This window comes from Camellia sinensis, chromosome 12 (assembly GCF_055761805.1).
Source record: "Camellia sinensis isolate YWXY chromosome 12, ASM5576180v1, whole genome shotgun sequence".
Lineage (NCBI taxonomy): Eukaryota > Viridiplantae > Streptophyta > Magnoliopsida > Ericales > Theaceae > Camellia > Camellia sinensis.
Genome location: NC_138972.1, coordinates 54869386 through 54893248, shown reverse-complemented (window position 1 = coordinate 54893248; position 23863 = coordinate 54869386). Strand labels below are relative to the sequence as shown.

General features: G+C 34.0%; 1 protein-coding gene across 27 annotated transcripts in view; it reads left to right on the top strand.

Annotated features, from left to right (window-relative positions):
- Nucleotides 1-20543, top strand: part of LOC114301339 (putative protease Do-like 14) — a 30852-nt gene extending 10309 nt beyond the window's left edge. For 7 of the 27 annotated variants that reach the window (XR_014346413.1, XR_014346417.1, XR_014346408.1 and 4 more), the window contains 5 exons: nucleotides 5202-6971; nucleotides 8278-9835; nucleotides 9931-15677; nucleotides 17232-17362; nucleotides 20122-20543. Coding sequence is in view for 5 of the 27 variants with exons in the window: in XM_082898650.1 (XP_082754776.1) it covers nucleotides 20122-20199 (78 nt within the window). In the remaining 22 variants the exon portion in view is untranslated. The remainder of the gene's footprint in view (nucleotides 1-5201; nucleotides 6972-8277; nucleotides 9836-9930; nucleotides 15678-17231; nucleotides 17363-20121) is intronic. The other 20 variants (XR_014346419.1, XM_082898650.1, XM_082898649.1 and 17 more) reach the window with 6 other exon arrangements.
- The last annotated feature ends 3320 nt before the right edge of the window (nucleotides 20544-23863 follow it).

The following is a 23863-nucleotide window of genomic DNA, read 5'->3' as shown; positions in this document are numbered from 1 at the left end:
AATAAATAATAATGATAATAATAATAATAAAATTAAACATGAACTCAAATTGGGCGGTATGTGTTCCCACAAAAAAAAATTGAGTTTTATTGCCTACTAAATGTGTTTGTCACCAAAAATGTATATTTGCCGACCAAATGAGGTAGTCACCAAAGATTAAAAATAAAATTGTACTAGATATTTGGAGACTAAATTTCTTTCAGTCGGCAAAAGTTGATAAATGATGACTAAAATTTATTTAGTCGCTGAAAATAAATTTTTGGCGACCAAAGTTTTAGTCGCCAAAAATAAAAGTAAATTTTTGTTTTCCATTCAGCGACTAAATAAATTTAGTAACCAAAAGTAACTATACAACGGCTAAAATATTTATTAGTTGCTGAAAATAAATTTTTGGCAACCAAACTTTTGGTCGCCAAAGATAAAAAGTAAATTTTAGCGACTAAATTATTTTAGTTGCCAAAACTATCTATACAGCGACTAAAATATTTTTTAATCGCTGAAATTAAATTTTTGCCGACCAAACTTTTGGTCGCCAAAGATAAAAAGTAAATTTTTATTTTTCTTTCAGCGATTAAATTATTTTAGTTGCCAAAATTATCTATATAGCGACTAAAATATTTTTTGTCGCTGAAATTAAATTTTTGGCGACTAAACTTTTGGTCGCCAAAGATAAAAAGTAAATTTTTATTTTTCAATCAGCGACTAAGGGCTGGTTTGGGGTGTCCTAAAAAAGTGCACTTTTTGTCTTTTTGGACTAAAAAAGACAAAAAAAATATGGAGGTTTGGGTTAACTTTTTGACTTTTTATGGAAAAATGTGTATTAAAAAATTGTATAAAAAAAGTGTGTAAGAGATGATAAGAGAGGAGTGGGCCCCAGCCGTACAACCGGCTGTACAACCGGCTGTGTAATTTGAGTTGGAAATTATTGGCTAATTTTTGTACAAAGCACTGGACGGTTTTGTTTGACCTGTGGGGGTTATCACGGGTTCCATTTTAATAATCTGAACCGTTCAATTTGTGTAACTCGTCGAACACTATGTACCTATAAAAAATCACGTTAATCGGATATCGATAGCTATTTGATCAGATTTATTTATTTTTCAATCATTAATTATAACACCATCCATTTGTTGTATATAACTGATTTGATCATATAGTTATCGATATCCGATCAATGTGATTTTTTGCAGAAATATAGTACTCGACGATTTCTACACATTGAACGGTTCAGATTATCAAAATGGGACCCGTAATGACCCCCATGGGACGAACAACGGTGTGTGTGAAAATCACACCGAATCATTTCATTTTTGTTGCACAGCCGTTGCTTTACATCAATTCAAATTGTACTTTTTGGAAAGAAAATTGATTTTTTTAATTTTTTTTTGGTGAATAGTGATATCTTTTTGGATTTTGGAGTAACTTTTTGGCTTTTTTACTTATATAGTATAAGCCAAACCAGGCCTAAATTATTTTAGTTGCCAAAACTATCTATACAGCGATTAAAATATTTTTTAGTCGCTGAAATTAAATTTTTGCCGACCAAACTTTTGGTCGCCAAAGATAAAAAGTAAATTTTTATTTTTCATTCAACGACTAAATTATTTTAGTTGCCAAAACTATCTATATAGCGACTAAAATATTTTTTAGTCGCTGAAACTAAATTTTTGCCGACCAAACTTTTGGTCGCCAAAGATAAAAAGTAAATTTTTATTTTTCATTCAACGACTAAATTATTTTAGTTGCCAAAACTATCTATACAGCGACTAAAATATTTTTTAGTCGCTGAAATTAAATTTTTGTCGACCAAACTTTTGGTCGCCAAAGATAGAAGTAAATTTTTATTTTTCATTCAACGACTAAATTATATTAGTTGCCAAAACTATCTATACAGCGACTAAAATATTTTTTAGTCGTTGAAATTAAATTTTTGTCGACCAAACTTTTGGTCGCCAAAGATAGAAGTAAATTTTTATTTTTCATTCAACGACTAAATTATATTAGTTGCCAAAACTATCTATACAGCAACTAAAATATTTTTTAGTCGTTGAAATTAAATTTTTGTCGACCAAACTTTTGGTCGCCAAAGATTGAAGTAAATTTTTATTTTTCATTCAACGACTAAATTATTTTAGTTGCCAAAACTATCTATACAGCAATTAAAATATTTTTGTCGCTGAAATTAAGGCCTGGTTTGGCTTATACTATATAAGTCAAAAAGTCAAAAAGTTACTCCAAAATCCAAAAAGATATCACTATTCACCAAAAAAAAAATTAAAAAATCAATTTTCTTCCCAAAAAGTACAATTTGAATTGATGTAAAGCAGCGGCTGTGCAGCAAAAATGAAATGATTCGGTGTGATTTTCACACACACCGTTGTTCGTCCCACGGGGGTCATTACGGGTCCCGTTTTGATAATCTGAACCGTTCAATGTGTAAAAATCGTTGAGTACTATATGTCTGCAAAAAATCACATTGATTGGATATCGATAACTATATGATCAAATCAGTTATATACAATAAATGGATGGTGTTATAATTAATGATTGAAAAATAAATAAATCTGATCAGATAGCTATCGATATCCGATTAACGTGATTTTTTATAGGTACATAGTGTTCGACGAGTTACACACGTTGAACGGTTCAGATTATTAAAATGGGACCCGTGATGACCCCCACGGGTCAAACAAAACCGTCCAGTGCTTTGTACAAAAATTAGCCAATAATTTCCAACTCAAATTACACAGCCGGTTGTACAGCCGGTTGTACGGCTGGGGCCCACTCCTCTCTTATCATCTCTTACACACTTTTTTTATACAATTTTTTAATACACATTTTTTCATAAAAAGTCAAAAAGTTAACCCAAACCTCCATATTTTTTTTTTGTCTTTTTTAGTGCAAAAAGACAAATAGTGCACTTTTTTAGGACACCCCAAACCGGCCCTAAATTTGTCGACCAAACTTTTGGTCGCTAAAGATAGAAGTAAATTTTTATTTTTCATTCAACGACTAAATTATTTTAGTTGCCAAAACTATCTATATAACGACTAAAATATTTTTTAGTTGCTGAAATTAAATTTTTGTCGACCAAACTTTTGGTCGCCAAAGATAAAATGTAAATTTTTATTTTTCATTCAGCGACTAAATTATTTTAGTTGCCAAAACTATCTATACAGTGACTAAAATATTTTTTTAGTTGCCAATTGTGGCAAATTTAGCGACTAAATTTTTTTTAGTCGCCAATTGTGATATTTTTAGCGACTAAATTTTTTTTTAGTCGCCAATAATTAATATACCTCGACTAAAAAAATTTAGTGGCTAAATATTGTACTTTTACCGACTACCATAATTTTTAGTCGCCAATTGCACAATTTTTGGGGACCAAAATATTTTTAGTCGGCCAAAGTGGTCGCCAAAAGTGTATTTTCTTGCAGTGTATCAACCCAATAACTTTTCCATTCGAGTAAAAAACAAGAGCCCCATTGAGCCATCTGAATTACTGTCAAGTTCATACTGCAACACATTAAAGTGTTGAAATAATGATGGTCAGGATTAATAAGAAGAGCAAATGTCTCCCTCCTAGGTTTAGCAACTTGCCCCATTACAAAAGCATAATCGAGTTGGTTAGGGTGAGTTATAGAAAATACTTCCATTCCAATGTCTATACAATTTTTACTACCGAATTTACAGAATTCATAAGAATGAAGTCTCGTATCCATATCCTTGGTTTTCTAAATAGTTAGGTCATACTGGGGTGCTCTCAAAAATATCTCGGCTTCCTGAAAAGCTTTACCTTCCCTGTGACGTACCGTTACATTACCCTTAGGTACCAAATGTGCGCATGTCAAAATATACCCATATTTGTTTATTACCACACCGGCACCGTACTTGCTACCATCCTCCGACGACGACAATCTTGGAATGATCGGCCGTGATGATACAGCAACCACTATCCTTTTTCATCCGGTTGTACAAAATCTCAACGTTGTTACATTGGCATTGGCATTACTGTCCTCCTTCGCTTCGGCCTTTGACTCCGCATGTGTTTACTTTTCATGGCGAGGATGAAACTTCTTTTCGTAGCGGCATTGTATGAGACCTCTCCCTCGTCTTCGTCGTCTAAAAAGCGGTCTTTAATGCAGGACAATATTCCAATGCATAAGACAACCAAATTTAATCAAAACCCTAAAAAGGGTTGTATCTGAAAAGCTACATTGGGCTTTTCATCATGAAAAGACCCCTTTTTAGAATCTGGTTGAATTTGGTTGTCTTATGCATTGGAATATTGCCCTGCATTAAAGGCCCCTTTTTAGACGAGGGAGAGGTCTCATACAACGCTGCCATGAAAAGAAGTTTCATCCTCGCCATGAAAAGTAAACACATGCGGAGTCAAAGGCTGAAGCGAAGGAGGACAGTAATGCCAATGCCAATCCAACAACGTTGAGAGATTTTGTACAACCGGATGAAAAAGGTGGTGGTGGTTGTATCATCACGGCCGATTATTCCAAGATCGTCGGAGGATGGTAGCGAGTACGGTGCCAGTGTGGTGATAAACAGATATGGATATATTTTGACATGCACACATTTGGTACCTGAGGGTAATGTTGTAACGATACGTCGCAAGGAAGATAAAGCTTTTCAGGAAGCTAAGGTTTTTTTGAGAGCGCCCCAGTATGACCTAGCTATTTTGAAAACCAAGGATATTGATACAAGACTTCTTCATTCTTATGAATTCTGAAAATTCGGTAGTAAAAATTGTATAGACATTGGGATGAAAGTATTTTCTATAACTCACTCTAACAAACTCGATTATACTTTTGTAATGGGGCAAGTTGCTAAACCTAAGAGGGAGGCATTTGCTCTTCTTATTGATCTTTGACCATCATTATTTCTACACTTTAATGTGTTGCAGTATATATTTGACAGTAATTCAAATTAATAACATACATGCAGCTTATGGCCCAATGGGGCTCCTATTTTTGACTCGAATGAAAAAGTTATTGGGTTGATAGCTTTCAGAGATGACTATGATATTGCCATCCGTCCTCGTTTTCTAAAGAAATTACGTTCCTACTTGTAAGGAAAGACTACAAGACAACAGGATGAGGAATTGATCAAATCTGGAAATGTGATTTTTTTTATTTATTTATTTTCCTTCTTTCTTGCTATGACATGATTTAGTTACTTTTTTTATGCAGATGTGAACAATGAAATAGGCAAAGTCAAAAATAAAAAGTTTCTAGATTCTTTTGAGGTTCTTGAAGTTCTCTGGATATCTACCTCTTTATTCTTCACAGTAATTTGCTGATTGTTGTGCATTTCTTGTGTTCTTTTTTTTTAATACATTGAGCTTGCACCACTTTGTCCCATGCTTTGTGGGACAGAAACAACAATAATGAATCACACATTCCCAATTTTTGTTTTTATGCTTATATTCTTGCTGTAATTTTTGTTATGTTGTCTATGTAATAGATTTAATTTTAATGTAAATTTGTTTGGTTTTTTAAGAGAATTGTGATTAAGAAATTCTTTCAAGTATTATTATTATTTTTTATTTATGTGAGTAGCCATTGTTTATTGTTTTTCATTATTTAAATGAAGTGGTGGAGGATTTTGCATTTAATTTCACTATTGAATTTTAGTCGAAGATGTATATGTGCTTTTCTTTAGCCAATTTTGGACATAGTACACAAGCACGCATATATAAAACTCTTTCTCTCTCCCTATAATGGCACAAAACAAATAACTAGAAATCCCTCAGCATTTGCATACAAAGTCTGATAATTTTGATTGAGTATATATATTAAATCAGATAATGATTTAGAATTGTTGAGAAGGATTTTGAAATATATATTGTATTGGGTTTGTGCAAAATGAATTAAGGGTTGAAAAGGGATGTGCACGTGCTCAACATTTGCATAGAATAAGGAGGTGGTTGGGCATGGGTTTATAGTGGTGAGGAAGTGGGATTGTAATGGAGGGAGGTGGGTTCGGTGGTGGTTTTGTGATGAAGGGAGGTGACTGTTTGGTGGTTTAGCAGGGGAATGGGGGGTGTGAAGGTGATGATTGGTCACGGTGAGAGGAGGTGGAGGGCGGAGATTTAGTGGTGGGTGTGGTTATGGAAATGTTGGTTTGTGGTTTGGAGATAACACGAAAAGGAAGATGAAAGAGGTGAGAGAGAGATGAAAGACCATTTTATCCCTGAAAATTGATTACATACATTGCACAATAGCAATTTCTGTCCAAAAAGTTAACCTTTGTCATCTATTATCCTTGTTTGAAACAAAAAGCAAAATGGAAGGGTAAATGTGTTGCAATTCAAAGAAGAAAACCAAAATGAAACTTAGAAGGAAACTATAGGGACTATCATTGAAATTTACCCATAAACAAATATGGGATTGAGGTTAGGAAAGGGGTGAAGAAAGGGAATACAACAAATTGGTCAGAGCTGAGTCATGAATTCAAAAGGAAATCTGAGAAAGTGAATCAAATCCATTAAAGCAACAAGCCAACTCGATGGCTCTGAGGGAGGCCTTGTCTGGGAGCCCTCAATTTGGTATTTTACTTTTTTGATCAACATTTGTTTGTTTATGTATATTGTTGTCTTCAGTTTTGTAATGTTTGATAGTGGTTGACTGGTGATTTATGTATACATATAGGTTATTTATATTTAGAATCACCTTTTTTTTTGTTTTTTTTTTTTGGAGCAATTTGAGCTTCACACTTTCACATGATACTAATAAAGATATATATATATATATATATATATATGTTAGTTTTTTTTGTTTTGTTCCCTCTGTTGTTGACATGGTTCCCACAAGAATAGACCTGCACAAGGGGAAAATTAATCAACCTTTAACAAATTTTGATTAATTTTTTTTTTTAAAATTTAATCTCACGGATCCAGATATTGATTACTTCACTTTAAAAATGCATCATGGGGGAACATTTATATGTAATCCAGATAGGTTATATGCTAAGTTACACGGACGCGGGTACGAGGATCGGGTGCGGGTGCGTATCTAGGGGTCGGATATCTCAAAATTAAAAATTAAGGATACGTGGATATGTATCCAAATTTGGATACGGGTACGGGGATACGTTAAATATATATATATTTTTTAAATATAGTTATTAAGATGAGTTACGTTATACAAATAACAAATAATTATTTTACATATATGCGTTTATTTATTTTTATTAATATATATAAGTATATATTATCTTATAAATATATTATATATTATACAATAATTATTATATAATATATAATAATAATTGTTATTATTATAGTTATTATAATAATAGTTATTAACTATTATTATTTTATATAGATATATACCTATTATTATTTTATATAGATATATACGAATATAGTACGAATATAGATTAGAATAGATAGATATGAATCAAGAGACAGGGACGAGAGAGAGAGAGAGAGAGAGAGGGAGAGAAGCGCAACAAAGGAAGCGATCGATTGCGATCGCATGCGGGTGCGTATCTAGGGGTCGGATATCTCAAAATTAAAAATTAAGGATACGTGGATATGTATCCAAATTTGGATACGGGTACGGGGATACGTTAAATATATATATATTTTTTAAATATAGTTATTAAGATGAGTTACGTTATACAAATAACAAATAATTATTTTACATATATGCGTTTATTTATTTTTATTAATATATATAAGTATATATTATCTTATAAATATATTATATATTATACAATAATTATTATATAATATATAATAATAATTGTTATTATTATAGTTATTATAATAATAGTTATTAACTATTATTATTTTATATAGATATATACCTATTATTATTTTATATAGATATATACGAATATAGTACGAATATAGATTAGAATAGATAGATATGAATCAAGAGACAGGGACGAGAGAGAGAGAGAGAGAGAGAGGGAGAGAAGCGCAACAAAGGAAGCGATCGATTGCGATCGATCGCGATTGCGATCGCGAGGGAGAGAGAGAAAGCGAGACAGAGAGAGTCGTTTGGGGGTGTTCGGCTGTTCGATCGACTGACGGCGCTTCGATCTTCGCCTGGATCGCTGGATGGAGCTTCGACTGGTGGAGCTTCGACTAGATCATTTGACCAGGTAATCTCTTGCTCTCACCTCTTTCATTTCTTTTGCTGTGTGCCGTGTCCGATAGAGAATAGACGAATCCGACACAGATCCCACACCCGCACCCGTGTCGTGTCGTGTCGACACGGGTACTTCGCCCCAAAGTGGCGAGTCCATGTAACACAGGTTATATGTGGTGGGGGGGAAGAAACTAGTCAAATACTTTGACTACTGCAAAGCTGATTACATGAATATGTTATACATCGAGGATTTGGTGGAGAAATTGGATTGTACTGGAAGCATGTCATATTACTACAGAATGCCTGATAAAGATCTTACTAGTGGGCTAGTCAATGTGAGGAATGACAATGAGGTGATGGGTATGCTGAAATTCTTATATATAAATAGGCACATTGATTTCTATTTGGAACACTATCCTAAAACACAACCTAGTTCAATACTGATTGATGAGAGGTCAAGATGAGTTTCATGGGTATATGGATGTAGTTGAAGCTCAGTTCCAAAAGGATGGTGGTGGAGAAGCTGAGTTAGAGCAAGGTAAGGGTGTAGCAGAAGTTGATGATTTGTTTGATAGTGGATATGATGAAGGTTCTCAGACAGAGTCCACAGATTTAGAGATTTGGAGGACTATGAGGATAGTAAAATTGATGAAAGTGAAGATGACATGCTATTTGAAACTCATGTGGATAGGAATGTGGAATGTGGTGGTTTAATGAGGGATAATGTGACTGATGAAGCTGGTACACATGAAGCTGGGGTTGGTTTATCCAACAATGAAGCACAAGTTGAAGAGAGGTGGGAGGATGAGTCAGCTTTAGATGAGCTTAGAAGCATTGATTCATCAACTGAAGGTGAGGATAATGGAAAGAAGAAAGAAAGGTACCCTCAATTTAATATGTATACAGATATGGTTGAGCCCCAATTTAAATTTGGGATGTTGTTTGGGACTTCCAAAATCTTTAAAGATGCTGTCAAACAGCATGCTATAAAGACTGGAAAATCAATTGGGGTTGTGAAAAATGACAGCTTAGGGTGAGAGCCACCTGTAAACCTCCCATGCAAGTGGGTCCTTTTTGCATTTAAAGTCCAAGGGGAAAATAATTTTCAAATCAAAACCTACCACCCCACACACAACTGTGGCAGAGTTTTCCACAATAGACAAGTCAATTCAACTTGGTTGTCCAAGTACAGAGAGACACTTAAGACCAACCCTACATAGCCATTGCCTTCTTTCCAACAAGCTCTGCAGGTGGACCACAAAGTTGGGGTCTCAAAGAGTCAACTTTATAGGGCCAAGAGGAAAGCACAAGTGCTTATTGAGGGCAGCCATCAGGAACAATATGCAAAGCTGTGGGATTATTGTGAAGAAATTAGAAGATCAAATCCTGGGTCAACCATTATTATGCAGGTTCATGAGATTCAGCCATTGGATGAGGATGATGTAGGGAAGTCCAGATTTGAAAGGATTTATGTATGTTTGGGGGCTTCTAAGCAAGGTTTCATTGCACGTTGTAGGCCAAATATTGGTGTGGATGCTTGCCATTTGAGAGGTCCTTACAAAGGGCAATTGCTTCAATCTATGGCCATTGATCGTAATGATGACACTTTTCCAGTGGCTTTTGCTGTAGTGGAAGGAGAAACAAAATCCTCATGGAAGTGGTTTATATGAAGAAGTTGCAAAGGTCAACCAGTTGAAGGCAATGCTATAAAGCCAAACTTACCTGTAAGTGAAATTATTGTCAATTTATTTCACTCTTAGAGGATAATTTATATGAGGCATTGATTGATTAATTACATTACATTTCACCATGTTTGAAGGTGAGGAAGAATAATAGGTCGAGCCAAGTTGAAATACCTCTGATGGCTACTGACCAAAACATGGCAAGGAGGAGTAAGGCAAAGGTAGCTGTTGCAGGAGGTAGTAGCATGGGCACCACAGCGAAGATTGCACCTGCAAGGCCTAGTGGCAATCAACCAAGCATGGGCACCAGCAGTGTTATTAAAGGCATGACCGCACTTCACACCACATCATGACCACACCTTAAATCACATCATTAAGAAGGGAAGTTTTCATAAGTTTCTACATACATAGGATTTAATTATAAAAAGTTATATAAGAATATACATGTCACTATATGATGGGCCTACCTTTGGTGAAAATAATAAGGTCATCAAATGAATGAGGATATTGTTGGTATACTCTATTGTCTTGACGTATACATTCTAATTTTTTTTTTTTTTTTGTAATTTAATTTTTGATATATATATATATATATATATAAATTTTGGGTATGTTTACTTAAATATTATTGAACATGCTTGAAACTCACAACATGTTGTAAAATCCAATAATTTAACACATCAACAAAGTATGATTGACAATAATGGTACACTTATCACATTTGTTTATGGGCAAATTTCAGTGATAGTCCCTATAGTTTCCTTTTAAGTTTCGTTTTGGTTCTTCTCCTTGAAAGTGCAACACATTTACCCTTCCATTTTTCTTTTTGTTTCAAACAAGGATAATAGATGACAGAGGTTAATTTTTTGGACCGAAATTGCTATTGTGCAATGTATGTAATTTTCAAGGATAAAATGGTCTTTTATCTTTCTCTTCCCTCTTTTATCTTCCTTTTCGTGTTATCTCCAAACCACAAACCAACATTTCCATAACCACACCCACCACTAAATCTCCTCCCTCCACCTCCTCTCACGACGACCAATCATCACCTTCAGACCACCCATTCCCCTGCTACACCACCAAACAGCCACCTCCTTTCATCACAAAACCACCTCGATCCCACCTCCCTCCATTACAAACCCACTTCCGCACCACTATAAGCCCATGCCCAATTCTATGCAAATGTTGAGCACGTGCACATCCCTTTTCAACTCTTAATTCATTTTGCACAATCCCAATACAATATATATTTCAAAATCCTTCTCAACAATTCTAAATCATTATTGATTTAATATATATACTCAATCAAAATTATCAGACTTTGTATGCAAATGCTGAGGGATTTCTAGTTATTTGTTTTGTGCAATTATAGGGAGAGAGAGAGTGTTTTATGGATGCGTGTTTGTGTAGTATGTCCAAAATTGGCTAAAGAAAAGCACAAATACATCGTGGACTAAAATTCTATTGTGAAATTTAATGCAAAGTCCTCCGCCACTTCATTTAAATAATGAATTGTGTGATTCATTAGTGTTGTTTCCGTCCCACAAAGCATGGGACAAAGTGGTGCAAGCTCAACGGATTAAAAAAAAAACTACACAAGAAATGCACAACAATCAACAAATTACTGTAAAGAATAAGGAGGTAGATATCCAGAGAACTTCAAGAACCTCAAAAGAACTTAGAAGCTTTTCATTTTAGACTTTGTCTATTTCATTGTTCACATGTGCACAAAAGAAGTTACTAAATCATGTCTTAGCAAGAAAGAAAAAGGGAAAAAAAATAAATAAAAAAAATCACATATCTAGATATGATCAATTCCCCATACTGCTGCCTTGTAGCCTTTCCTTACACATAGGCACGTAATTTCTTTAGAAAACGAGGATAGATGGCAAAATCAAAGTCATCTCTGAAAGCTATCAACCCAATAACTTTTCCATTTGAGTCAAAAACAGGAGCCCCCATTGAGTCATAAGCCGCATGTATGTTGTTAATCTGAATTACTGTCAAGTTTATACTATAACACATTAAAGTGTTGAAATAATGATGGTTGGATTAATAAGAAGAGCAAATGTCTCTCTCCTAGGTTTAGTAACTTGTTCCATTACAGAAGTATAATCGAGTTGGTTTGGGTGAGTTACAAAAAATACTTTCATCCAAATGTCTATACAATTTTTACTACCGAATTTACAAAATTCATGAGAATGAAGAAGTCTCATATCCATATCCTTGGTTTTCTAAATAGCTAGGTCATACTGGGGTGCTCTCAAAAATACCTCAGCTTCCTGAAAAGCTTTACCTTCCCCACGACGTACCGTTACAACATTACCCTCAGGTATCAAATGTGCTCATGTCAAAATATACCCATATCTGTTTATCACCACACCGGCCCCGTACTTGCTACCATCCTCCTCCGACGATCTTGGAATAATCGGCCGTAATGATACAATCACCACTACCTTTTTCATCCGGTTGTACAAAATCTCTCGATGTTGGATTGGCATTGGCATTGGCATTACTGTCCTCCTTCGCGTCGGCCTTTGACTCCAAATGTGTTTACTTTTCATGGCGAGGATGAAATTTCTTTTCATAGCGGCATTGTATGAGACCTCTCCCTTGTCTTCTTCGTCTAAAAAGGGGTCTTTAATGCAAGAAAATATTCCAATGCATAAGACAAGCAATTCAATCAAAACCCTAAAAAGGGTTGTATCTGAAAAGCTCCATTGGGCTATTCACCATGAAAAGACCCTTTTTTAGAATTTGGTTGAATTTGGTTGTGTTACGCATTGGAATATTGCCCTGCATTAAAGGCCCCTTTTTAGACGAAGAAGACGAGAGAGAGGTCTCATACAATGCCGCCATGAAAAGAAGTTTCATCCTCGCCATGAAAAGTAAACGAATGTGGAGTCAAAGGCCGAAGCGAAAAAGGATAGTAATGCCAATGCCAATCCAACAACGTTGAGAGATTTTGTACGACCGGATGAAAAAGGTGGTGGTGGTTGTATCATCACGGCTGATTATTCCAAGATCGTCGGAGGATGGTAGCGAGTACGGTGCCAGTGTGGTGATAAACAGATATGGATATATTTTGACATGCACACATTTGGTACCTGAGGGTAATGTTGTAACGATACGTCGCAAGGAAGATAAAGCTTTTCAGGAAGCTAAGGTTTTTTTGAGAGCGCCCTAGTATGACCTAGCTATTTTGAAAACCAAGGATATTGATACAAGACTTCTTCATTCTTATGAATTTTGAAAATTCGGTAGTAAAAATTGTATAGACATTGGGATGAAAGTATTTTCTATAACTCACTCTAACCAACTCGATTATACTTTTGTAATGGGGCAAGTTGCTAAACCTAAGAGGGAGGCATTTGCTCTTCTTATTGATCTTTGACCATCATTATTTCTACACTTTAATGTGTTGCAGTATATATTTGACAGTAATTCAAATTAATAACATACATGCAGCTTATGGCCCAATGGGGCTCCTATTTTTGACTCGAATGAAAAAGTTATTGGGTTGATAGCTTTCAGAGATGACTATGATATTGCCATCCGTCCTCGTTTTCTAAAGAAATTACGTTCCTACTTGTAAGGAAAGACTACAAGACAACAGGATGGGGAATTGATCAAATCTGGAAATGTGATTTTTTTTATTTATTTATTTTCCTTCTTTCTTGCTATGACATGATTTAGTTACTTTTTTTATGCAGATGTGAACAATGAAATAGGCAAAGTCAAAAATAAAAAGTTTCTAGATTCTTTTGAGGTTCTTGAAGTTCTCTGGATATCTACCTCTTTATTCTTCACAGTAATTTGCTGATTGTTGTGCATTTCTTGTGTTCTTTTTTTTTAATACATTGAGCTTGCACCACTTTGTCCCATGCTTTGTGGGACAGAAACAACAATAATGAATCACACATTCCCAATTTTTGTTTTTATGCTTATATTCTTGCTGTAATTTTTGTTATGTTGTCTATGTAATAGATTTAATTTTAATGTAAATTTGTTTGGTTTTTTAAGAGAATTGTGAAATTCTTTCAAGTATTATTATTATTTTTTATTTATGTGAGTAGCTATTGTTTTTCATTATTTAAATGAAGTGGTGGAGGATTTTGCATTTAATTTCACTATAGAATTTTAGTCCAAGATGTATTTGTGCTTTTCTTTAGCCAATTTTGGACATAGTACACAAGCACACATATATAAAACTCTTTCTTTCTCTCCCTATAATGGCACAAAACAAATAACTAGAAATCCCTCAGCATTTGCATACAAAGTCTGATAATTTTGATTGAGTATATATATTAAATCAGATAATGATTTAGAATTGTTGGAGAAGGATTTTGAAATATATATTGTATTGGGTTTGTGCAAAATGAATTAAGGGTTGAAAAGGGATGTGCACGTGCTCAACATTTGCATAGAATAAGGAGGTGGGTTGGCATGGGTTTACAGTGGTGAGGAAGTGGGATTGTAATGGAGGGAGGTGGGTTCGGTGGTGGTTTTGTGATGAAGGGAGGTGATTGTTTGGTGGTGTAGCAGGGGAATGGGGGGTGTGAAGGTGATGATTGGTCACGGTGAGAGGAGGTGGAGGGCGGAGATTTAGTGGTGGGTGTGGTTATGGAAATGTTGGTTTGTGGTTTGGAGATAACACGAAGAGGAAGATGAAAGAAGGGAGAGAGAGATAAAAGACCATTTTATCCCTGAAAATTGATTACATACATTGCACAATAGCAATTTCTGTCCAAAAAGTTAACCTTTGTTATCTATTATCCTTGTTTGAAACAAAAAGCAAAATGGAAGGGTAAATGTGTTGCAATTCAAAGTAGAAGGACCAAAATGAAACTTCAAGGAAACTATAGGGACTATCATTGAAAATCAAATGGGACAAGTGTACCATTATTATCAATTATACTTTGTTGATGTGTGAAATTATTGGGTTTTACAGCATGTTGTGAGTTTCAATATGTTCAATAAAATTTAAGTAAACATACCCAAAACTAATATATATATAAACCAGAATTAAATTACAAAAAATAAAAAAATAAAAAAATTAAGAATGTATACGTCAAGACAATAGATAAAATATACCAGCAATATCCTCATTCATTTGATGACCTAATTATTTACACCCTATGAAGCACGGGCATGGACACGGGACACGGTGATTTTAAGAAAATGGGGACACGACACATTATTATTTTTTTAAGTATATATTTTACGTATTTGCTATGTATATTAATTTTATATTACCAAACAACCAAATTAATAAAAACTAATATTAATTTAATGTGTATATAAAGATCATTACATTTATATATTATAAACATATGTTCTATATATTGTAAACATTATATAAAGACAAAATTAAATATATAATAAAAATAAATTTACAATATATAAATTTATAAAGTAAAAATTAAATTAAAATATACAATATATGTATAAATATCTAATCATCAAATAAATAAAAAATAAAGAAAGAATATAATATATATAAACCAAAATATAATATATATATTTATATATAAATAAAAATAAAAATAAAAATATCAGATCACAGAGGAGAGAGAAACGAGATAGAAGACAGAGAAGACAAAGAGATGAGAGGTGAAAAGAGAGAAGAGAGCAGAGATCAACGAGACAGAGAGAGAGACGAGAGAGATGGTGATCGACTGAGAGATGAGAGATAGACGAGAAAGAAGAGAGATTGACAAGAGAGAAGAGAGACAGAGACGATCGGAGAGAGAGGAGAGAGAGAGAGACTCTGAGAGAGATAGAGAGACTAAGAGCGACGAAGACGAAGACGAAGACGAAGACGAAGAAGACGATCGGAGACCAACCACCGACCACCGACGACTCACCAGCGAAGAGCTTCCAGGTATGCTGACGAGCCTCTCTCTCTCTCTCTCTCTCTCTCTCTCTATTCTGAGTTCGATTCTTGTTCCGATATGGACACGTGTGTCCGTGTCGTGTCCCCACCGTGTCTCCTACAAAAAAAATCATTAAATTAAAGGGACACGTCATCTGGCGTGTCCCATACGTGTCCCCGGTATGTCCCCATGTCCCCGGCCTGTCCACGTGTCGGACACCACCATGGCACCGATTTTGGAGTGTCCATACTCCATAGTTTTCATCTAAGGTGGACTTATCATATAGTAACATGTATGTTCTTATATAACTTTTTATAATTAAATCCTATGTATGTAGAGACTTACGAAAACTTCCCTTCTTAATGATGTGATTTAAGGTGTGGTCATGATGTGGTTTGAAGTGCGGTCATGGGTGTGTGTCGTTTTAGCCATTTGAATGAAATGTGTTCTTTGATCTAGTTTGTACCCACTGGAAAAATTATACACTATTTTGAAATGCGAAACACCTTGGCATCAATATCACTTTGTTTTCAAGTGTGGCACACTGTTTTCGTGTAAATGTGAAACGCCTTGATGTGTGGGTGTGTCATGTAATACTTCAATGGAATCTGCCAAAACTTATTTGCAAAAATATGTGTGCATATGCCTTCTTTTGCTGTATAAATGTGTATTAGTTTAAGCATATGCATTGCATGTCATTAAATTTAATCTTGCTGCGTGTAAATTGTGATTGATTGGATAAGTTTGAACAGGTTCCTTGTGTTTGCTATTTACACTTTGATGAACACCGTTTTGGTATTGGCATGGGTTCCAGTGCTCCATTTTTGTGTGGCCATGGGTTCTAGTGATCAAGAACACTATTTTGGTGTTCCCTTATTTTGAAGTTGTGTTTAACCCTTGATCAAGTAATAACTCCCAGGGCCTACAATCCTGCCATACCATATTTTAGCTTGAGTTGTATTTCTTGCTAATTCGAGAAGGGAGGATCAATGTTTCAAGTCCTGCCATCCTAAAGTTATGTGTTGGATTTTTTTTTGTTCTTTGTTTTTTGTAACCTTTTATCAGTATGTGTGTTTATTGTGAATTGGGTGTTGTCTCTTTTGAATTGATCATGACATTTTAGAGAAACAATTGCCTTTCTCACTTTAAATAAATATATATATATATACATATATATTATAGCCCTTTGATCTCATCTTTAGCTCAAGGAACCACTGACATGTAACTACTTTTTTTTTTTTTTTTAAATTTCATTTGGTCTAATGAAATGGTTAATGTTATTGTTGTTAAAATTACATAACCAAGCACTTTTAGGTTGGGGAACCACTAACATGCAATGCCCTTTTAAGCAACTACCCACATGCAAATTGTCTCTAAAAAAAAATGAAACTGCTCCACTCTTTATAGGTTGTGGCCTGTTTTTTACTCATGATATCTGTTTTTTCTTAATAAAATGCTCGTTTCTCATATTGGTACGCGTTACTCATTTTCTTAATATGAAGTTTTTATTTATTTATTTTATACCTCTCTAATACTTTTGTATATGGGTTACTTTCTTCAAGCCAAGGCCATACCCCTTGATCAACTGAGAGTGTGGATGGATTGCTAGCTGGAGATTTTTTACGCATCCATTATTGCCACAGAATCCCTTGGTCTTTGCTATCGGAACCCTAGGTTGTTGTTGAAGCCCTTGGTCAGCTCTCTCTCTCTCTCTCTCCCTCTCTCTCTGTTCATATGTTCTTAAGCTTGTGTATTTCCTAAAATCTAGAGATGTTACGCCATATTATCTATTTTCATGCTTGCTTTGCTTTGTCTAGGAATTGGCTTGCAAGCATGAGTCATCAAATTTACTTGGTACTCTATTTTTTTTAGCAATTTTTTCATGCTCGTCCCAATCTAACTTTTCCATTCACTGCATTAGTCCAAGACCTATTAATACTCATATGGCTATTCATTTTCAAAACCCCCTTGTGGACATAAAAGCACCTGCATTGGCATTTCTTCCTTTAGTTGCGTTTGAAGGAGGAATGAGGAGAAACATACCTAAGTTTGAGTTGCAATTTTCACCATTCGGAATTTTGTGCTAAGCTATTTTGTCTGTTCTTTACAAATATTTTGGATATATAGAGTTCTTATTAGTTTGGTCGTTTAACACCCAAATATGCTATTAAAAATATGTCAATCTTGTGTTTATGTTCCATGATTGGATTGCAAGATCTTCACCAAGATTGAATTTGCTATTTCGTTAATGTGTTATTGTTATGTTTCTAAATCTATCTCTGTATGTTTGCATTTTTATGTAATGTGCACTCTAATTGATATGATATTTTGTATTGTTAACAAGTGTTGACACTGGATTACCAAGAATGAAGTTCTCATATTGCTGAAACTACTTTATAAATAATTTTCATTTGGAGGATAGAAGTCCTCAAGAAGCATTATACAAAACTTCAAGGGTGGTCTTTTGAACAAAGGAACTTTTCTTTGCATGGTATGCTTGTTGGGTGGTTCGTTTGAATTGGTGCAAATTGAGCTGGAAGTTCCTTTAGGTACAAATAACTATTTGATGCATTATGCTCATTTCAAAGCACGTAGAATTGGAAGAAGAGACGCTTTTCATCCATGATTATCAAATTTCAAGGTTAATAGGTGAACCTCCCACATGTGCTGTTGCAGTGGCCTAAACTCTCAGTGCCAAAAAGGAAAACATTGTAGGATTAAGTAAATTTGGTCCTCTCAAATTAGGATTTTGTTGTTATGTTAAGAACGTTGGCATAGTTGAAGAACCTGGTGTGCTGAATCTGTACTTTGCAAGTTAAATGCCTTGGTCAGGAAAGGTGGCCTCTTGTAGTAAAAATTGACGCTATAGCATAAATTAATGATGCAAATTCTGTTTATTAGAACTGTTATGATATAAATTGTTTAGTTTATTCTGAAAATCTACTATTGCCGTTCATTGTCAAAAAAGAGTGATTTTTTGTTTTTTAGTTTCTCTATAATAAAAGTAAGATATATATATATTTTTTCATGATTTCAGCTATTAAGTTTCTCTATTTTGTTTTTGAGTTATTTGTGGCTGATGTTCTTCTCCAAAGCTGTTTCATATTACTATTCTTCTTAACTCATGCAGGGCCGGCCCTGAGGTGAGGCCATTAAGGCGGTCGCCTCGGGCCACCAATTTTGAACAAAATTTAGGACCCCCAATTAGGGGAGTGTACCATGTCATGTTATTTCATAATTACTTTAATATTAGTTCAATTCATTTATTTTCATGTTGTGTGGTGTTATTTTCATTCGTGTCCAATTGATATTTAATGTGAAAACTTTTACTTTTAGTTAAAAATAATTTAGCAAGTGTATGAAGAAATTAAAATTTTTCCCATAAGTTGAATTTTATAAAATTTATTTCTACTAAATGAAATTATTCATAGAATGTTTGATTTTAATTCAATTGCATTTTTCTAATTAAAAAAATTGTACTTTATTACTATATATTTTTTATTAGATTGACTCTAAAATAGGTAACAAAAAAATACATATCTTAAATGAAAAAAAGATATTAGCCTTAATTATTATTTTACATACTTTTTTATTCAGTTACATAGAGTTAAATAAAAGATTTAAAAAATATCATGGCATCTCTTAGTGAACATTAAAATATATAACTAATAATTCATATTATTGAGTCGTGCCATACTTAGATTCATATTGAAAAATAGTCAACCTTAACTTACTAATTTTATATATTGCTTGAGTTGTGTCGAAAATTCTCATCCTTACCCCCAATTAATTTTAGTTCTTATAGCATTGATAAGCTAAAAAATAAAGATTTGATTCAACTAATTGAAGTTCAATTATTTTATATATATATATATATATATGTATATTTGTTATCTAAATTTTGTTAAATTGTAATGCAATAGAAATAAATTTTTATCCTTTTTGTTTTATCCAAACAAATTTTTTTTTAAGGTAATGATACATGAAGGGCCCAATTTAAAAAATTCGCCTTAGGCTCCTAATAACTCAGGGCCGCCCTGAACTCATGACAATGTGCTTTGAAAATAGTGTAGAGCTTGAGGGTTGTCATGTTCATATTATTTTGTTACCTTTGGTTTGCATCGGCTGCATCATCACATATTCAAAGTTTGGTGTGTGTGTGTGTGTGTTTTATTTTTATTTTTTCACAGTTGCAAGTTGCAGCTCAGAGTAATAATCTCCATCTAAATGTTGATGTGAGTCTCAAGGGATGATGACTTTTGTAATCAACATTTTGAAAATTGAGCCATGGGAGTTGGATTTAGTCTTGAGTTATGGGAGTGGTGAGAGTATAGAACGCAGTTATCAAGTTTAGTTTATTAATTGTTTGGAAAAATTGTCTGCAAAAGCAGTTATTGTTTGAAAACAGTAAGTTATTTTGAATGATAAAGACCTGATGATGATTGGCTGCAGGATCAAGCAAGAGTACAAGCAGCCGCAGAAGTAATTTGCAAGAAGTTTCATCCCGGGGCTTTCTATGAAATCAATTGACTCGAGGGGGTGAAACTGCTCGTCTTTGAAGCATAGCCTGCTCGGGCATTGACTGAGCTTTGTCATAGCTGTGGCAGGCAGCCTTTCTATTGGGGATTCAGATGGTGGGTGACACTAGAATTGCAACGGGGGAAAGGTTTTTTATTTTTTATTTTTTTTTAATAATTGAGAAAATAATTAAAAATAGAAATAAGTTTCTCAGAATCTCAATGTTTTATATGTAGTGTATGATATATGGTTGTAAACAATAGAAATTGCATGAATATCGCAAGTAACAGACAGATCATTCTGATACACTTGGTTGGATTTGCAATTCCAGATAGAATGAACACACCTTTTTTTTAGTGTATGGCTAAATTAGTCAATTAATTTGATCACCACGTATCTATTTTGGTGCATTTCACAATCAGTGGAGAGCTCTAGCTAGAAAATCTTGAATTTGAATGTGACAGTTAAGAATATTTGACGATCACACATGCAATGTTTGATTGCTTTATAAACCAAAATCTCCTCTTGTTTCTGAGAATGTCCACTAGGTATTAACATTTTTTTGTTCCCCGTGGAGCACAAAAAATTAAGATACAATTTATTCATACATTTGAGTAATATCCAATGAAATTAGTTTCTTGCATGACTCATGTAAATCGTTGGAATTATGAGATGAGCAATTTAGATTATTATTGTAAGCCTAAAATGAGTCTAAAAAAAATGGAGTATGGAAGGGATTACTTTTTTATTATTTGGACATTTGATCCACTAAATCATAATTATCATATTTTAGATGTTTTATCCTTAAGAATATTTTTTGAACGCTTAGCAATTTGGTGATGTAAACATTCATATTTTATAGTGTAAATGTTTACATTGACGTGTGAATGTTGACATTACGGAATATTTACACTGTAATATTTTTATTTTATCACGTTTGTCTTTAAAATAATAAATAATTTATTTTAAAAAATATACTTGTTAGAGACAAACACAATAAAAAAAAATAGTATAATTATTAAATAGACTCATTTATTTATTTATGAATTGTAGACGCAATAAAACCTTAAAAATAAATGAAATGGTTCGGATTCAAATAATTTAAACAAAGGCAATACCGGAGAGAGCTCTTTCGCGATACAAACACAAAAAATGGTGAGTTGAGTTATATCACACCTCATCCTCATTTTGAAATCTTGGTTGGTTGGTTCGTTCGTTCTTCAGATCTGTAATTAGCTTCATTAGGTTTAGGGTTTTGATTGAATCTGGTTGTCTTATATATTGGAATATTGCTATGCATTAAAGACTCATTTTTAGACGAAGAAGACGAGGGAGAGGTCTCATACAATGCCGCCATGAAAAGAAGTTTCATTCTTGCCATGAAAAGTAAACGCATGCGGAGTTAAAGGCCGAAGCAGAGGACAACAATGCCAATGCTAATGCCAATCTGACAACGTCGAGAAATTTTGTACAACCGGATAAAAAAAGGTGGTTGTTGTATTATCATAGCCGATTATTCCAAGATCATCGGAGGATGAGGATGGTAGTGAGTACGGTACTAATGTAATGATAAACAGATATGGATATATTTTGACATGCGTACATTGTTAGAAATACAAACTCAATTTGAGTTTGGAAATGAAGAAACTAGAAGATGAAGTTGCTGGAGTGTTCTAGAATGAAAATGAGGAAGCTAAAATGAAGAAGAAAAGCAGAGAAGCTACTAGAAGAATGGAGAAGGAGGAAGCTTCAAGAAAGCTCCATTGATAAAGCTTAATGAGGAAGACACATTTTAGCACACACGGTTTACACATGTTTGTGAAATCTATAAATAGATAGGTTATGTGATTGTTTTAGATAGAGTGGGAGAAAAATAACATTTCTAGGAGTGGGAGATTTCTAAGAGAGTTTAGAGGTTTGAGAGTTAACAGAGAGATAGCTTTGTTTTGTATAATTTGTTTGTGATTGAATAAAAAAAGTGTTTGTTCAATTTATTTTCCTCTCTTTGTATATTCACACAATCGGTATACATCCCTCTCCCACTTTCAACACACATTTGGTACCTGAGGGTAATGTTGTAATAGTACGTATAGGGGTGGCCATTTTAATCCAATCCGCGAGGGCCCACCCATACCCGCCCAAAAGGGGAAAATTTTACCCGCCCCGACACTTATGTGGGGCGAGGATGGATTATGTTTTGGTCACCCGCAACGGGGGCGGGTATTGCTTCTCCCGATCCAAACCTGACCTGATATAATTAATAATATATAAATAAATAATATGTATATATATAATATAATTAGATATAAGAAAATAATATTAAAAGTCTATGTTTTTGTTTAAATGTAAATAAATAATATTCTTAAAAGTCTCACTATTTATATATATGAAAATAAAAAAAATTATTTAGTGTGCTAAGAATTTAAATGGTTCTTAATTTTTTTGACTATTTGAAATGTGGTCGAATATCCGTGGGGGCGAGGGTGAGGTTGAAAAATTCCACCCGTAGCGGGAGTGAAGCGGGGCGGGGCTAGGCGGGGGCGAGGGCAGGGGCAGGGGCAAGGAATGGCAAACCTACCCCAAACCCGCCATGTGGCCATCCCTAGGTACGTCGTAGGGAAGGTTAAGCTTTTCAAGAAGTTGAGGTATTTTTTAGAGAGCCCCAGTATAACCTACTTATTTTGAAAACCAAGGATATGGATACGAGATTTCTTCATTCTAATGAATTCTGAAAATTTAGTAGTAAAAATTGTATAGACATTGGGACGGAAGTATTTTCTATAACTCACCCTAACCAACTCGATTATACTTTTGTATTGGGGCAAGTTGCTAAACCTAGGAGGGAGACCTTTACTATTCTTATTAATCTTGACTATTATTATTTCAACACTTTAATGTGCTACAGTATAGAATTGACAGTAATTCAGATTAACAACATACGTGCTGCTTATGGCTCAATGGGGCTCCTGTTTTTGACTCGAATGGAAAAGTTATTGGATTGATAGCTTTCAGAGATGACTTTGATTTTGCCATCCGTCTTCGTTTTTTAAAGAAATTACGTGCCTATGTGTAAGGAAAGACTACAAGGCAACAATATGGGGAATTGATCAAATCTGGATATATGATTTTGTTTTGTTTTGTTTTTTTTTCCTTTTTCTTTCTTGCCAAGACATGATTTAGTTACTTCTTTTGTGCACATGTGAACAATGAAATAGGCTAAGTCAAAAATGAAAAGTTTCTAGGTTCCTTTGAGGTTCTTGAAGTTCTCTAGATATATACCTATTTATTCTTCATAGTAATTTGCTAATTGTTGTGCATTTCTCGTGTTTTTTTTTTTTTTTTTTTTTTTGAATCCATTGAGCTTACACCACTTTGTCCCATGCTTTGTGGGATGGAAACAACACTAATGAATCACACATTCCCAAATTTTGTTTTTATGCTTATACTCTTGTTGTAATCTATGTTATGTTGTCTATCGAATAGATTTAATTTTAATGTAAATTTGTCCCTTTTTTTAAGAAAATTGTGCTTAAGAAATTCCTTCAAGTATTATTATTATTTTTTAATTATGTGCGTAGCCATTGTTTATTGTTTATCATTATTTAAATGAAGTGGTGGAGGATTTTGCATTAAATTTCACTATAGAATTTTAGTCCAAGATATTTTTTGTGCTTTT